This window comes from Papio anubis, chromosome 16, assembly GCF_008728515.1.
Source record: "Papio anubis isolate 15944 chromosome 16, Panubis1.0, whole genome shotgun sequence".
In the NCBI taxonomy this organism is placed as follows: Eukaryota; Metazoa; Chordata; class Mammalia; order Primates; family Cercopithecidae; genus Papio; species Papio anubis.
The window spans coordinates 65185261-65202337 of NC_044991.1; the positions used below are offsets into that span (position 1 = coordinate 65185261).

Genomic DNA, 17077 nt, shown 5'->3' on the forward strand with positions numbered 1-17077 from the left:
GCTAGGACTACAGGTGCGTGTTACCATGTCCAGTTAATTTTTAAATTCTTTTTACAGAAATGGGGGTCTCACTATGTTGCCCAGATTGGTCTCCAATTCCTGGGCTCAAGCAATCCCCCTGCCATGGCCTCTCAAAGTGCTGGGATTACAGGTATGAGCCACTACACCAGGCTTAGCATGGGTTTTAATGACAAGAGAAATGTTTATAAAATAATATTGTCTTAAAAAGACAAAAAGCACAACACAAAATTGCATATGCAGCATGAACACTACTACATATGTTTTTGCATGGGAGGAAGTACAGCAAAATATTAAAAGTGACAAGGTAATGAGACAACAGATGACTTAAATTTTTTCCCTATGCCTTTGGTCTTTTCTAAATTTCTATTAATGAATATTTAAGATAAAAACAAGATATCTGGGAGGTTGAGGCAGGTGGATCACCTGAGGTCAGCAGTTCGAGACCAGCCCGACCAACATGGCAAAACCACATCTGTACTAAATTACAAAAATTAGCCGGCCATAGTGGCAGGCGCCTGTAATCTCAGCTACTTGGGAGGGTGAGGCGGGAGAATCGCTTGAACCCAGGAGGCAGAGGTTGCAATAAACCGAGATCATGCCACTGCACTCCAGCCTGGGCAACAAGAGCAAAACTCCGTCTCAAAAAAAAAAAAAAAAAAAAAGATAGAGTTCTCGTGTGGAGCCTTGAAGCTGGGACGTTCCATGGCTGGCCTCTGCTCTGTCCTTCACTTTTTCATCTCCTCTTGGTTCATCCTTTGATTAAAAGGGGTGCACGTCTGTCTTCTCCACCAGGCTGTAAGAACTTCTGATGGCCAGAATCAAACCTTACTTATCTTTGTAGGTGAGGTAATAAGGGCAGCTTGGTGTAGTTCACAGGGCATGGAGTTTGGTTAGAGGAGGTTGGATCAAGTCTTGCCTCTACAACCTATTAGCAACTTCTTTCATCCTACATTACCTCATCTGGAAAAAAAAGGGATACAGCATGTATACCTCACATGCTACTGAAAGCACTAAATGAGATATTACCAGCCATTATCATTCTCACTGCTTAGAGTGCTGCGTTGCATGAGATAGATGTAAGTTTGTAAATGGAAACATCACAAGATTTGAGAATTGCATGAAACCCAGGCCAAAATCCCTACCCTGAAAAATTTTCCTGATCTACTTACAGCCCCAGCCTCATTCCAACCCTGATCACCAGCTGTGCTCATTTCCACTGAGCAGAGCACTGCTCCCTTAACTTTTTCCAATTTCAGTTCCCTCTGCTGGAAAGACAGACTCTTACAGTAGAGGATGCACCTGTCTCTAACAGATGCTGAAAAGATAAATGAAAATGCATTTGTAGAATGCTTGGATTTCTTGGAGAAAGGGACCTCAGATATACAAGGTGCTTTTATGTGCTTAAAACAAAAAACTCATGTCAAGCCAGCACTGAAGCAAACATTCCTTAGAATGCCAAGTGTGTGGTGTGTACTTGATGAATGATAAGCATAAAGATGACAGGCCTGTGCTTTTTTCCCCAGAGGGGAATTTGTTGTTTGAAATTCACCTATTGCAGAATGTTATTTGAGGGATGTGGATTTTCCTGGTATTGGAAGAAGGGTTTGACTCTTTCAGTCTGCTCTAAGTGAACATCAACTAACACTAGAAGATCCTAATCATGAAGGAATGGATTCACTGACAGTGCTCAAATTTTGAACAAGAATGGCAAATCTGGATTATGAGGGATCAGAATGCCTCCACTGCTTCAGCATTTCCAGGTTTGGGTGAAGGGTGCAGTTCACGAAAAGGATTGGGTTGGCTCAAGAAACAAATCTGAGAAGAAAAAGCCTGATAGATTTCTGATCAGAAAACTCTGTTCTTGGGGAGAGCAATGACTCAACTCTGCATAAATCGTTATTTGGGTCCTGTGATGCTTCTCTGCTATTTAGAAGGCATTTGTTGCAGTGAGTTGTGTCGAGCTACTATTTCATGTTATTCTGCTGGAAGTACTGGCTTCAGTTCACCAGAATCTCACAGTGGAGATCACCAAAAGGAGGAAAAAACACAAAAAAAGGAAAAGAAAAGAAAAAGAAAAAGAAGTCTGTTTTATTCCAACCTAACAAACTAATTTGGGACTCAGTTCGATTTAGGATGGTTCTGAGACCACCAAGCTCATTATGACTTGGCATTTTATATTTGCAGAGGAGATTCTAATAATTTATTAATCCTTCCGTGACCTGAAGCTCCAGATTGAGCTTGTGAATAAAACAACAGGCCAGAGCTTCAACTAGCCTGAACTCCCTTCTTTATCATATAAATTGGTAAGAAAAACACTGCAATCTCCTCCCACCAATAAATAAATGGACAAAGCATATGAATAGACAATGGGCATAAGGAAAAAACCTGTTAGGAAAGAAGCTTATAGAAAGATATTCAACCTTGTTGGTAATCAAAGAAATGCAAGGTAGATAACAAGAACCATTTTTCACGTATTAATTTAGGAAGAAGTAAAACTGGAAATAGCCAATGTTGGTAAGGCTGTGGTGAAACCAGTATTCATCCTGCACTGCCGAAGGAAAAGTATAAATTGACACAACCATTTTGAAAGGCAATTTGGCAAGCATTAAATTATGTTCACATCCTTGACCCAGAAATCCTACTTTTGGGAATTTAAAGAAATATGTTTTAAAAAAAAAAAAAAAAGTCACATGCACTGAATCATCCACTGCAGCACTGTTTATTAGTGGTATTATTAAGCCAGAAGCAACCTAAATGTCCTACAGCAGAATAGACACGTAGTAACAGCTATTAAAGCATTAATTATCAAAATTCAACAGCAACAGAGTTGCTTATAACTAAACACAAACAGGGTACACAGCTGCAACCACGTAAAAACAGTTTTGCAACAGAAAAGAATGGAAAAAGATTACACAAAACAGGGGAACAGCTATGTTAGCCTGGTAAGGTTATGAGTGACTTTTCTTATTTCTACCCTTTCTGTAATGATGTTTCACCATTTTTACAATAATCTGTTTCAGAAAGAAAAAAACCAGCTAAGCCAAAAAAACCAAGTTACCTTCTTCATTATCAAAATCTGAGACATTTCCATCTGCCACATCCTTCTCTTTGAGGTAGTTCAGCAAAAACTGTTCAATGTCTTCAGCTGTGGTGGTGCTCTTTTCAAGAGTTGCTGGTCTTTGGTTCAAATGACTTCCCTCCTCTCCTAAACTTTGCTCTTGGAGGTGCCCGAGATTACCTGTGTCTGGGAACCACTGGGCTGTAAATAAAGTGTTACAATGATCACCTTGGCTATTAACAGCAGGCATGAGTACTTCACACAGAATAAGCTCTTTGCCCTGGCCTGCACAGCCCCCACATGATTCAGTCCCTGCCTGGCTCTCCGGCCTCCCAGTTGACCATTAACCCATTATTTTCCAGCTCCCCCAATGCAGCAAGCATTTTCCTGTTTCAGAACTCTTGCATATGCTGTTCTGTCTGGAATTCCTCCCATCTACTTCACATCTGGTTAGCTCCAAGTCACATCTCAGAACACATAGAACTTGCCCGATAAGGCCCTCCCTTGACTACCCTGTTTAACTTAGGTCACTTACATGATATCTTATATAGCTCTCTGCTCTTTCCCTTCATATCAGTTCATCACAATATGTGATTATACATTTGCGTATCTATTTATTTGTGTGTCCTATTCAGTGTCTGAGTCTCCCATTAGACTCTATGTTCCATTGGTCACCACTGGAAATCCAATATGCCCAGTGTGGGATCCAGCATCTCTATTCCTTCAACCAACTCAGCTCTAACTGCAAATCATTTTTGTATGTCAGAGTTCCACAAAGGCTCTTAGGAGAGCAATTTGATACTCTCTCAAAAATTTAAACATAAACCCTTTAAACCAGCATTTTTTCCAGGAATTCATCCTATTGATATGCTGAGGCATGTCCAAAATGACCTACAAAGATATTGGGTGCTCAAAGTTTATGTAAAGGAAAAAATATACAAGACTGGCAAACACGTCCAAGTGACAAAATTCTGAGTACAGAATATACCACTCATCAGCAGAATACAGGCTTTACAGAGCCTTAAGGATGGATGGTCTCACACTGTATTTCTGACATAAAATGCTTCAGAAAGCTGGCTGTTTTCTCTCCAAAGTCTTCCCTATTCGGTGATGCTCAAATACTTCTGATAAGTTACCACAGAATAAACTTCAAACATCACTGGGTCCCGTGGTTTTCAAACTGTGCCTTGAGGAGCCTTAGGGCTTCACAGAAATGTCTTATGGATCACAACAGGGAGGGCACCAAGAGACGGGGGGCTACGGGCATGGGTTCTAGGGTCTCTATTCCTTCAACCAACTCAGCTCGAATTTCAGTCTTTTTTTTGTATATCAGGGTTTCCCAAAGGCTTCATTTCAAAAAAAACTAATAAAACAACAACAACAAATCCCACAGCCTGAAAATCACTGCTCTGGTCCAGTACCCTCCTTTTGCAGACAGCCGGGAAAAAGACTCTGATAACCTTTAGCACCTGCTAATCTTCTCTTTATCAAAGAGCATCTGCACAGAGCAAGAGCAGCAGCAGATGGGAGATGACAGGGCCAGGCAACTGGGAGTATCAGAGAGCAAATGCGTGAGGTGTGAGCCGGAGGTTCCTATACCCAGGGATCCATTATGACATTCTTCAAACCACATCCCCAGTTGTCTATCAGGTACTTAGTGCACTCTAAGGGACTGGTTCCCAAATAGTTAAAACCCGGACCCAGCATTTACACTGCTAAGACTAGACAGGCTGCAAAGATTATTTCTAGATTCAAGGCTGGTGCCAGACATTAAAATGTCTTTGCTCGGCCGGGCGCGGTGGCTCAAGCCTGTAATCCCAGCACTTTGGGAGGCCGAGGCGGGTGGATCACAAGGTCAGGAGATCGAGACTATCCTGGCTAACATGGTGAAACCCCGTCTCTACTAAAAAAAATACAAAAAAAAAAAACTAGCCGGGCGCGGTAGCGGGCGCCTGTAGTCCCAGCTACTTGGGAGGCTGAGGCGGGAGAATGGCGTGAACCCGGGGGGCGGAGCTTGCAGTGAGCCGAGATCGCGCCACTGCACTCCAGCCTGGGAGACACAGTGAGACTCCGTCTCAAAAAAAAAAAAAAATAAAATAAAATAAAATAAAATAAAATGTCTTTGCTCACAAATGGCTTTTAAACATATGAAAAGCAGCTCAATCTCACTTTTAATGCAAATTAAAACTATAATAAGGTGCTATTTTTCTCCTATTGGATTAGCAAAGATCAAAAGCTTGGTAATATACAGTGTGGGTGAGGGCGTGGCAAAACTGGCACTCTCATACATCGCTGATGGAGTTTAAATTGGTACAACCTCTTAGAGAGCAATTTGATACTCTCTCAAAAATTTAAATGTTATACCCTTAAACCAGCATTTTCAGAAATTCATCCTATTGATAGACGGAGACATGTCCAAAATGACCTACAAAGATATTCAATGCAGCATTTTTTGTGGTGGCCAAAGACCGGAAATGACCAAAACGTCTATCAAGAAAGGACTGGTGAAATACACTACGGTGCAGACACATGATGGAATACTATGCAGCCATAAAAAGAATGCAGCAGCCATGTATGGATGGACTTGCACATTCTCCAAGTTCTGTAGTATGTGACATAAACACTTATTTTTAAAGCTACCCTATTTTTTTCTTGTTATGAATAATCAGCCAACCAGCAGTTGGTATTCGCAGTAATTAACTGATGGTTCTTGCCCTTACCGTGGCACCTAATGCTTTTTTAGTCACTGCATGTGACACACTATGTTAATGATAACTCAATTTCCTAAAACTCTTACTGGGTTCTTCTAAGGCCTTTCCAAAGTTCTCTGAGAACACATTTCCACACCCATCTTAAAAGAGTGGCTGTCAGTTAGATAATTCGATGACAAACAAATGACAGCAAAAGGTGCTCCTCTGATTTATGAGTGACTATAACTCCACCTGAGCACTAATTCCTGTTCAAAAAGCAAGTGTATTCTGGGTTATTTCAAATCTTTCAGAAAAGCTAGCTCTAAGTTTGCTTCTGTTCTAACGAAGCCCCACACTCAATTTGAACCATCCAATTTTCGTTTCTGCAAGGCAGACTCTCTCCCTCCACCTTATTTTTTTTTTCTTTTTAAAGCACTACAAAGCTACACGAGTCTTGACATTCCTCTTTCAGAGATGATCGAAGACATCAGCAATCTAAGGCAATTCAATTCTGAAGGCCCAAATTCAGATACCTCTTGAGAGACATATTTCACAGGGCTTTTCTTAAACTACTTTATAGAAACTTCAAATTGAAACATAGCATAGGTCCCTAAAGCAGTACAGGTGGGATATACTTGGCCCATGGAAGCCAGCCTTAGTCTGCATAAGCAACCTGCCAGTCCTTATGAGGGCCTCCACAAGGGCAGGTCCAGGTGGGTCTTATTCATGGCTGACTCCCCAGTGACTAGCCCACTACACAGGCTTCCAAGTGGCTACAAAATAAAATCCAAACTCCTTCTCTTGGTCCATAAGGCCCTACCAGGATTTGTCCTTGCTCTTCTTTCCAACTTCATCTTGCAACACTCTCTACAATGGCCTCTTTTCCATTCTCCACAGACCCATGCCCCTTCTTCACTCTGGGCCTTCCCACCTGAATCTTTATTTCTATTTTTTTTTAAGACAGTCTTACTCTGTCACCCAGGCTGGAGTGCAGTGGTGCAATCACGGCTCACTGCAGCCCTGACCTCCCTGGGCTCAGGTGATGCGTCTGCTTTTGCCTCCCAAGCAGCTGGAATTACAGGCATGTACCGTCACTCCCAACTCATTTTTTCCCATTTTTAGTAGAGACGAGGCCTTACTAGGTTGCCCAGGCTTGTCTTGAACTCCTGGGCTCAAGCAATCCACCCACCTCAGCCTCCCAAAGTGTTGGGATTACGGGTGTGAGCCATGGCACCCGGCCTGAATGTTCTTAAAAATAAAAAAAAAACAACGTGACAGCCCCGTATGTGTCGATGTGCCCTTCTCATCCTTCAGGTCTCGGCTTTAGTGTTGCTTCCTCAGAGAGGCCCTCCCTGACCACTGAACTTACAGAAGCCTGTGCCTGTTACATCGAGGTGTTTATTTCCTTCACAGTGTTTATCAGAATCTGCAGTGAGCTTGTCTAATGATTTGTTTACTTGTTTATCATCTCTCTTGCAGTGGCAGGGAAGTTCCATGAGTTTATTCGTCTTGTTCTCTGCTCTATCTTCATTACCTAGCACAGTGTCTAACATATGGCAGGCACTCTTGAATGAATGAATGAATGAAAAAAGGAACATTTATGCTGAACGCAAATGCTCATGCATGAATAAACAAACACTGGAAATGGCATTAGCTACACGGCAGGGCACTGTCCCTGCCCCAGTCACCTTCCATGAGAATGCTTCTTACAAGGTCTTGGCTTTTTCAACTGACAAAATGAGGCCAGTGACCATTCCACCTGCCTCAGAGGCTATTAGCAATACTGAGATAAATACTGGAAATATGCTCTTTAAATAAAAGGGACCCAGCTATACAGCTTATTATTTTCTCATTGAAAGACAGACTATCCAGTTGAAAGATTCCTTTTCTTATAATTGAAGTCCAAAATTTTGCCCCTTTTTTTTTTTTTGAGATGGAGTCTTGCTCTGTTGCCCAGGTTGGAGTGCAGTGGCACAATCTCGGCTCACTGGTAGCTCCACCTCCCAGGTTCAAGCCATTCTCCTGCCTCAGCCTCCCAAGTAGCTGGGACTACAGGCGCCCGCCACCATGTCCAACTAATTTTTTTCTGTATTTTTTAGTAGAGATGGGGTTTCACTGTGTTAGCCAGGATAGTCTCAATCTCCTGATATTGTGATCCGCCCGCCTTGGCCTCCCAAAGTGCTGGAATTACAAGCATGAGCCACCACGCTCAGCCAATTTTGCCATTCTAATAGTGGCTAACATCTCTGGCAAGCACCCAATAGGATCAAAGGGAAGAAGAGAAACTCAAACCAACTCACACAATTAAAAGGTTAAAAGGAAGTTTCTAGACCTGCTCTGTCCAGTGTGGTAGTCGCTAGCTACATGTGGCTATTAAGTAAAATATAGAATTCAGTTCCTCAGGTGCACGAACCACATGTGTAGAGTGGTAACTGTACTGGATAGAACAGATAAAGATTATTTCTACCATCACAGAAACTTCTCTTAGACAGTACTGTTCTAGACTATATGTGGACTGAATAATTCATGTTATATCTCTTCTTCATTAGCATAGATACTGCTAACGCTATGCATCATCAGAAGCAGTTTGATATACTGGAAAGAACAAAACTGTCATAAATCCTGATTTTATCATTTATTAATTGTGTGACTCTGGCTAAGTAGGATGTCACTGACCCTTAGTTTTTCTTATTTATAAAATAGAAATAATATTTGCATTTAGTCTGCAGGGTTTATATCCCTGGCATAGAGCAGGAGCTCAATAAATGGTAGAGATTACTGAAAGTGTAAGAGATAAACAGTGAAACTCCACCATAACCTATGGGACTGGAGAGACAATGATTCAAATGTCCCCATAGCATCACTGCAAACAATGCAAAATACAAGGCTAAGCAAACTAGGAGATTGAGTCCTGTCCCCCACACATCAGCATTAAAAAGGGCTCTCAATGTACCTAATGCTGCCATCAGAGCATGCAGAACACTGACAAAGGAAGCAGCTCTCTTATCGTAAAATTGGTCCAGGGTGGCCAAGACATCTTGAACCACATCTGCCACCAAAGGAAGCAGGTTAGCATCTGAGTTCCGCAGCATGACTTCCAAGACCTTTGGGGTATGAGGGTGCAGAGACAGATGACGCAGATTTAAAGAGATCCCATTCACTAAATAGTCTGAATTTTGGTTGATCAGGTGCTGCAGGGAGTTGTAGCCACAAGCATGGCAAATATTCATCATGGTGCTGGTAGCCACCTGACTGATGAGTAGGGTTTGGTCTCCAGCCTTCTCCATTACTGGATAAAGGACTGACATCAAGAGCAAACAGAAGTCTTTTCCTAGTGCATATGCAAACTGGCCAATTCCTTCCAACTGAATGCATATTTGCCAGATGTTGCTGTTCATGGAGCAAATAGTGGGACTTGGCTTTGAGAAGGCTAGAAAAGATGTAACTTGGCAGGTGTGTTCACCAGACGTGATGGCCTGGAGGCCTGGGTGTTCCATCATCAGCTCCTCTCCCATTTCCTCAGTTTCCAGATAGGTAACCAAATACCAATTTTCTTGACTTGTGTATTCTTCAAGTATAGATGTCACAATCTCTCTCAGTTCCTCTGGGTTTGTTTTAATATGTTTTTCGTGAAGATTCTCGACCTCTAGCCCAGCAGCCCCTGTAACCAGTTCATTAAGGATCATGGCAGCTTGCTTCCGGTAAACCACGGATTGACGGTAAAGTTCCATAAAGTGATCCACAAGCAAATAAAGATTCCCATAATAACCAAGTAGCTGACAAACCTGCCTCAAGAGCATGAAGATCCTCTCATCAGTGAAGAAGTGGAAATATCTCCTCTGGATGTGGTTCCAAGGCTGTGTGGCTGAGGTCTTTGGAGAGGCATTCAGATCATCAGAGTTCCAACGCCGTTCCTCAACAATCTTGATGTTAGCCACGTCTAGCTCTAGAACTTGGATGAGTGCTTTGGAAAGGCGCTGGAGATGGGCCAGAGAGTTGAGAACAAAGTTTATTTTTGGACCCAAGAGTTTCAGATAACCAAGTAACAAGGAAAGTGTAGAGAATTTGCCCTGGTCATCTTGCGAGTTCATTAGGCGAGGAAGAGATGTGGCAAGGGAATGCAGGCTTTCCGACAAGATGTCAGCAAGGGCTTTGCTGCCCACCACTACTCTTTGATCTGCAAAATGTCTCAGAACTTTATTGCACTGGGCTTGGACTTCAGAACTCTCATCATTTACTAGTCCCACTAAGGCCTTCAGAAGGGGACCAGCACATTCGACCAATGATTGACTACACTTCAAAAGAAGGTCCTCCACAAGTTCTACCAGTTCCAGCCTCACCTTCCAGTGTGGGTGAACAGAAACACACTCAATTATCTTTTTAATAAGGATAGTCAGCTTGTCGCCAGTGTTTTTGACCCAATCTGCTTCCCTGTGAACCATCAGCTCTGCTACTCTGTGCTCAACTGCAGGTTTTGCATGGACTTTTGAGATTCTTTTGAGCTGTTCATCAGCCATAATGAAGCTCACTGTCTTGTAAAAGATCTTTAGGGAAGATACGACAATGCTGTGACCTTGTTTAAAGTCTCCTGTGATAACCCTGGTCAGTGCAGTTGAGATTCCAGGTAAAAAAGAGGCAAACAAATCCCCCAGCTGCTTTTGTTCAAGTTCATCTAACGACCTTGGATGGTCCTGACAATCACACTGCAAGAGTAGAACCTGTAAACATTTTAAGGCAGCAATTTTAATTTGCTTTGATTTCTCCTGTTCTGCAAGGCCTAACAGCAAAGATATGGCAAATCCTAAACGTGGCAGAATGGAGGGCTCATAAAAAGTCAGAATGATGTCCCCATAAGCTGAGTGCATTAATGTGCTAAGTCCCTGGATCACAGCCAATTTCAACTCCTCAGACACAGCCGCAGGTTTTTGGGAGCTGGGTGAATACAGACAAGCAGAGAGTTCTGAAAAGAGTTCCTGGAGAAGTTCTTGTTCTTTCACACATGTTGAAGAAAGGACAAATGTGAGGCATTCCACCACACTCTGGATCAAACGCTCTCTTTTGGGACCTGGGGTCTTCAGGGTAAACCGCAGAGGGAAGAGGATGTACTGCTGAAGTTCCTGAAGGGCACTGTCACTCACAGCTTGTAGTCGAGTCTGCAGATGCTCCACATTCTCCACTGTCTGGGTCTTTGTGAGCTGAACACAGACTGGACGTAAGACACCAAAGGCCTCCTCAGGAGTATCAAAAACTGCCATTGTGCAGCAGCCTTCCCCTCACTGAGGAAACATCCTGCAGGCTGGAGGAAGGAAACTGTTCAGTAAAAATGTCAAGTTCAAAGCAAGTATGAAGTGAACTTGCATTCATTCATTCAACAGACATTTACCAAGGGTCTATGTGCCAGCCACTGCACTGGGCACCAGGGCTGCAAACAAACTGAGCCCCCTGTCTAGTGAGGGAAGTACACGTACAGTTACAATAAGGTATCTTCAGGATTAGGATAGGCCTAGGCTTCCAGTCCTGAGTGTGGAAGTCATATCCTGAGGAAGCCAGGATGGGTCTCACAAGAAAATTATGCTCGAGGCAAGACTTGAGGGAGGAAGGAATAGGAATCTGTGGACTATTTTCAGGAGTCTGGATTTTAACCTTCAGGATTTTGGATTTAAACCTTCAGGTTTTGGCCAGGCGTGGTGGCTCACACCTGTAATCCCAGCACTTTGGGAGGCCGAGGTGGGCGGATCATGAGTTCAGGAGATCGAGATCATCCTTGATCTTCCTCGATGGTGAAACTCCGTCTCTACTAAAAATACAAAAAAATTAGCCAGGCATGCTGGCGGGTGCCTGTAGTCCCAGCTACTTGGGAGGCTGAGGCAGGAGAATGGCATGAACCCGGGAGGCGGAGCTTGCAGTGAGCCGAGATCGCGCCACTGCACTCCAGCCTGGGAGACAGTGAGACTCCGTCTCAAAAAAAAAAAAAAAAAAAAAAAAAAAACCCTTCAGGTTTCATCTTTTTAAAACTGAGGTATACGTACAGTAAAATGCACTATCTTAACGTACAGCTCAGTGAATTTTTGTGTAGGTATAGAACAATGTAACCACTACCCAAAGGAAGATACAGAATAATTCCAACAACCTAGAAGGCTCCCTCAGGTCCTTTTGCAGTCAATTCCTATTTCGCCTGCCTAGAGGTAACCACTCTTCTGACTTCTATCACTACAGACATGTTTTGTCTGTTCCTGTCATTAAGAGGTTTAAAGCAAGGGGTGATATGGTCAACTCTATGCACTGAAAAGATCCCCCAGGAGCCTGTAATACAGGAGAAGGATCAGAATTGGGTGAGACTGACAGCAACATAAAGCGAAAGGGGCTACCCAGAGAGATGGGAAAACTGGGAGCACATACTATCACAGAACACACAGGAGAAGACAGAGTCCAGCAGGATGGAAAGATGGACAGCAGGCAGGCAAGCAGGCAAAGGAGAAAGGATTACGGGAAAGCAAAGAGCAACTCAATATCCGAGAGTCTGTCTTTTTGAGTCTGTCTTTTTTTTTGTGAAGAGAAATTCAAAGTCATGGGCTGACAGTGAACAAGGAGGAGGATAAACAGAGGGCTTGAGGAGAGAAATAAAAGTCTCAAATATTCCCTTTGGAGAAGCAGAGCATGCTGGGAAGACATAAAGTGTGGCCCAAGGGTACTGAGGACTGAGTTGAGTTGGAGACCATAAATGTGTATAACTGTAAAATGTCGGCATTGGATGGAGGCTTAGAGATCATCTAGTCTGGTGGTCTTGTGGTCTTTCTTTTTTCTCTACTTGCTGGGGGCTTTTGAAGAGGTAAGAAAGTGCTTGTGCTGCTTCTCTCTACCCCCAGTTCCATGAATGCTCCTGAACTCGGTGGCTATAGATTGGCAGGCAAGTTGTGCCCAGCAGGCATGAGCAAGGCCTGCTCAGTCCAGAGAGAGAAATAGATGGTGCCAAACTTCCCCTGGGAGGGGACTCTGACACGCTGAGAGTCTAAGCCTACTGAGCTCCCTGGAACCCTATGAGGACGGGCACTGTTCATCTCTGTGAGGCTTCGTGGGGCTGTATCTCATGCTCTCTGTGGCCCCAAGAAGCTAGAGAAGGGAAGAAGCTTGACTCTTCCCTATCTCAGGCTAGAAAAATGCCATGCATGGCAGCCACAAAGCTTGGCTGGGGACTAATGACATCCCAGGTGCACTGGCTCATACACTGATGAACCAGAGGCTGCTTTGCCACCTCCCTGCCTGAGATACTGGTAGTTGGATGAAGAAGTAGGAAGGAAGAGAACTGCTTAACGGGATCCAGCAGTCACGGGCAGAAAAAGCATTTCAGCACTCCTTGAGCTGGTGAATCTTAGATTAACAGAACCAGAAAAAGAGGCAGATAAGAATTTAAATAATAATAATAAGACCAAGTTCAATTATGACACCAAAGACATCTCTTAGAATTAAAAGCATAATTTTCCACATGCAAAAAAGCTCCACTGATGAAATTTTTAAAAAGATAGTTAATTGCAGAAACCCAATTAGTGGCCTAGAAGATCAAGTAGACCTATCTTACCCAAAGCAGGGATGCAGAGATGCAAACCGTGAGACTTGGAGGACAGATCTGGGAGAACCACCATGTAAGGGGTAATTTGAAAGGAGAAACATTTCCCTTAGCTGCAAAAAGATTTATCTGGAGACCTAAAACCCTGAAGGATACACACCTGACCACATTCTGGTAAAATCCCTTCACTCTAAATATGAAGAGAAAAATCACATATGCTTTGAGGAGGAAAGGACAAATAACATATAAAAGAAAAATAAATGGCTGTGAACTCCTCATTGGCAACAATGGATGCTAGAAGACAGTGGAATAGCACCTACTTACTGCAAATAAAGGATGTGGCCCCCAAATGCCACTGAAGATGTTCTTCTGTCAAGATGGAAGAACAACATGCAGGAGACGGTATCAGCCATATATCCTACCAGAAGAAGATACTTACACTGCTGAGGAGTGTTTTTTCTTTTAGTACGGAGAATTTTCTTCAAATACAATGTTTAAATGGAAGCCCAGTATACAAAACAGACAAAATCAGAGGGTGTCTTATAAAATACAGAGTGAAGGCAATCGCCTAGGGCTCTCTTATTTCACTGTAGGAGTTTCAAGAAGATAACTTGGGGTCTGCCCCTCAACAGGGTGGTGGTTCCTAAACTACATTCTCAGATTACATAACAAAAACCGTAGTAGAGCTAATGAAACAGGAATACACAGTATGTCTAACATTGACCTCATCACTTTCTGCCATATTCCCTTGGTGATTCATAGTCAAGCTAGAAACCATAGAATCTGTTTTCTTTCACCCCTTCTTAATCCCAGCATTCCCTACATTTCATCAATTCCACCCCTTTGACACCTTTCAAATCTGTTGATGACAACTGATGTGTTTAATATTGGGTCAGCTCTCACAGTTTCCTCTCTGGCCCTTTGGCTTGTTTCTTGCCCTCTTTGAATTCACATCTCACAATGACACTTAAGTAATCTTTCTAAAAGAAAAATCTGATCGCAATTCTCTAGGCTTAATTCTTAAACTGTTCTCCATCCTGCATGAAGGGCAGACACTTCTAGGTAGAAACTATACCTAAGCATTACCATGGCATACAGGGTCTTCACCATCAGGCTTCTGCCTGTCTTGCCAACCTCATTTCTCACTGTTCTATCACTTGATCTCTAACCTGCAATCATGTAAAATTTATAAAACTTGCAATTTTCTAAACAGGTGGTGCTAGTTTACATTTGTCTCCTTTTTCCTACCCCTGTACACACTTCTATGACAGTATTTGGCAGCTGTATTATTTACGTATATGTCTGTCCTACCTAATTTAGACTAGAGGCTCTGAGAGGGCAGGGACAATCCTATACCTAGAAGCCAGAAGAGCATCTGGCACACGGCAAGCCCTCAAAAACATCTGTACAGATTCCGCTTCCAAGTAGGCTCTAGTATGGTTTGGCAGGCTAATACTCCTGCCAATGTCTAGAAAAAGCCAAATAAATTACAAAAATCATTTCTTAAAGCATCCAATACTTGTGGAAGCAACAAGGACTAGATGGACTAACAGACAGAATGTTCAGAGGGAATCAACAATCAATAGCTTGTGTGTGTGTGTGTGTGTGTGTGTGGGTGGGTGGGTGGGTGGGTGTGTGTGTGGGCATGCGTGCGTGAGCCTTTGGTGCATTTGTTGATCCTGGACGTGGGCTCGGGAATAGGGTGTGGTTATCACTGGGGAAAGAGAAACCACAATGCTTTTAATGGTCACCTGGGGCTGGAGAGACAAAACTGCAGCCTCGAGGGACCTGAAAATACCCAACTTCTGGAAGAAGGCTGCTGCTGGAGACAAGCCAGTAGAGATTTTGGTATTCTTCAAAGCTAGGCTAACAAAACTGGAGATCTGACGGACTTGAAACACTTACTTGGTTGGGGTCTTCCTCAAGACATTTAGTCAATTTTGAAATGATGTGAAGTAGTAATAGGCTAAATAACTAAGTTGAAAATCTTATGGGCAGAAGTGAACCTCCCAAAGGCTTTCATGTCTAAGGAGACAAACAGCCTATTAGGCTTTCAACTGAAAGCCCTGGAGGATCATACTCTAATAAGGATGAACCAAACTAAGTTTGAGGCTTACCAGGATTGCAACCCAACAGTGACCCAACTCAATCCCTGAAATATGTCAGATTAGACTGAAGTATTTAGTTAACAAAAGAAAGGGGCAAACCTTGATGGAAGATATATGCAGCCGCTATGATACTTTTATGTAATGTTTGGTATATAATACGTTTTTTAAGCATGTGTGGAGGTAAATGCACATAGCTGGTAATCAGGAGAAAAAACAGACATTAGAAGCAGACCTGTGGATGGGCCAATTATTGAAGTTTAGTAGTCAAGCACTTTGAAATAACCAAGATTAATAAAGTCAAGAAATGGAGGAAAAGATGACCAAAGTAAATGAAAGGATAAATAATTTTACCACGGAATTGGCTGAAATCTATTTAAAAAAATCAAATGGATACTTTAGAACTGAGAACTACAGTATCTATAATTAAGAATTCAATATAAGATATTAACAGTAAATTGGACTCAGCAGGAGACATGATTAATGATTTGGAAGACAGGTCAATAAAAAATATTCAAACTCAATTAGAAAAATGAATGGTAAACACAGATAAGAACATAAAAGACATGTGGAAGAAAAGACGTGAATAAATGAGTCTCAGAAGACAGCATAGAGCAGAAGCAATACTAAAATGTCCAAAACAAATTAAAGAGATCAACCCACAGATTTAAAAAACTCAGCAGCCCAATTATTTGGCCAATATAAAGAAAAGAACACACATACCATAGTCAAACTGCTGAAAAACAAAAAGAGGAAAACCTTAAAAAGCAGTGAAGCAATAAAAATGACAGCTGACTTCTCAAAAGAAACGACACAATCCAGGAGTCAATAGAATGCTATCTTTAATGTACTGAAAGAAAATAACTCCCAACTTCGATTTTTTTTTTTTTAATCTATGGACTAGGGAACCAACTGTGAATTTTATAACCTATAAAAACCACCTCTTTCAATAAGGTAAGGCTGGGCCTGGGTGGCTCAGGCCTATAATCCCAGCACTTTCAGAAGCTGCAGTGGGTGGATAACTTGAGCCCAGGAGTTTGAAACCAACCTGAGCAACATGGTGAAACTCCATCTCTACAAAAAATACAAAAATTAGCTAGGTGTGGTAGTGTGCACTTATAGTCCCAGCTGCTAGGGAGGCTCAGTTGGAAGGATCGATTGAGCCTGGGAGGTTGAGGCTGCAGTAAGCTGTAATTGTGCCACTGTACTCTAGCCTCGGTGACAGAGTGAGCCCGTCTAAAAAAAAAAAGAAGGTGAGATTAAGATATTTACGACAAACAAAACCTGAGGGAATTCATTGCTATCAGGCAGCACTAAAAGAAAAAACAATGTAAGAAAATAAACCTAGACAGAAGCATGGAACTGTAAGAGGGAATGAAGAAAATGAAATAGGTAAATATATAAAAAATGAACTGTACAAAACAATAACTATTATGTCTTCTGTAGTTTGTGCATATATAAAACTAAAATGCAAGACAACAATAATTCAAAAAGGTGGGGGGGGAAGGAGTTAAGTGTCTAAGAGTCTAGTTGTATAATGAAGTGATAAAATAATCTGTATTAGACCGTAACATGTCAAGATGTTAAATGCATGTTGAAATCTGTAGAGTAAGCTCTAAAATAATTGTAAAAGAATACC

At 42.2% G+C, this 17077-nt stretch overlaps 1 protein-coding gene across 3 annotated transcripts in view; it reads right to left on the reverse strand.

Moving 5' to 3' along the window:
* Window positions 1-17077, reverse strand: part of TTI1 (TELO2 interacting protein 1) — a 104273-nt gene that overhangs the window by 73474 nt on the left and 13722 nt on the right. For all 3 annotated transcript variants that reach the window (XM_017944822.3, XM_017944821.3, XM_003904761.5), the window contains exons 2-3: window positions 8723-11065; window positions 3080-3280 (exon numbers count right to left, since the gene is read on the reverse strand). In XM_017944822.3, coding sequence (XP_017800311.1) covers window positions 3080-3280; window positions 8723-11024 — 2503 coding nt within the window. In that variant the 5' untranslated portion in view covers window positions 11025-11065. The remainder of the gene's footprint in view (window positions 1-3079; window positions 3281-8722; window positions 11066-17077) is intronic.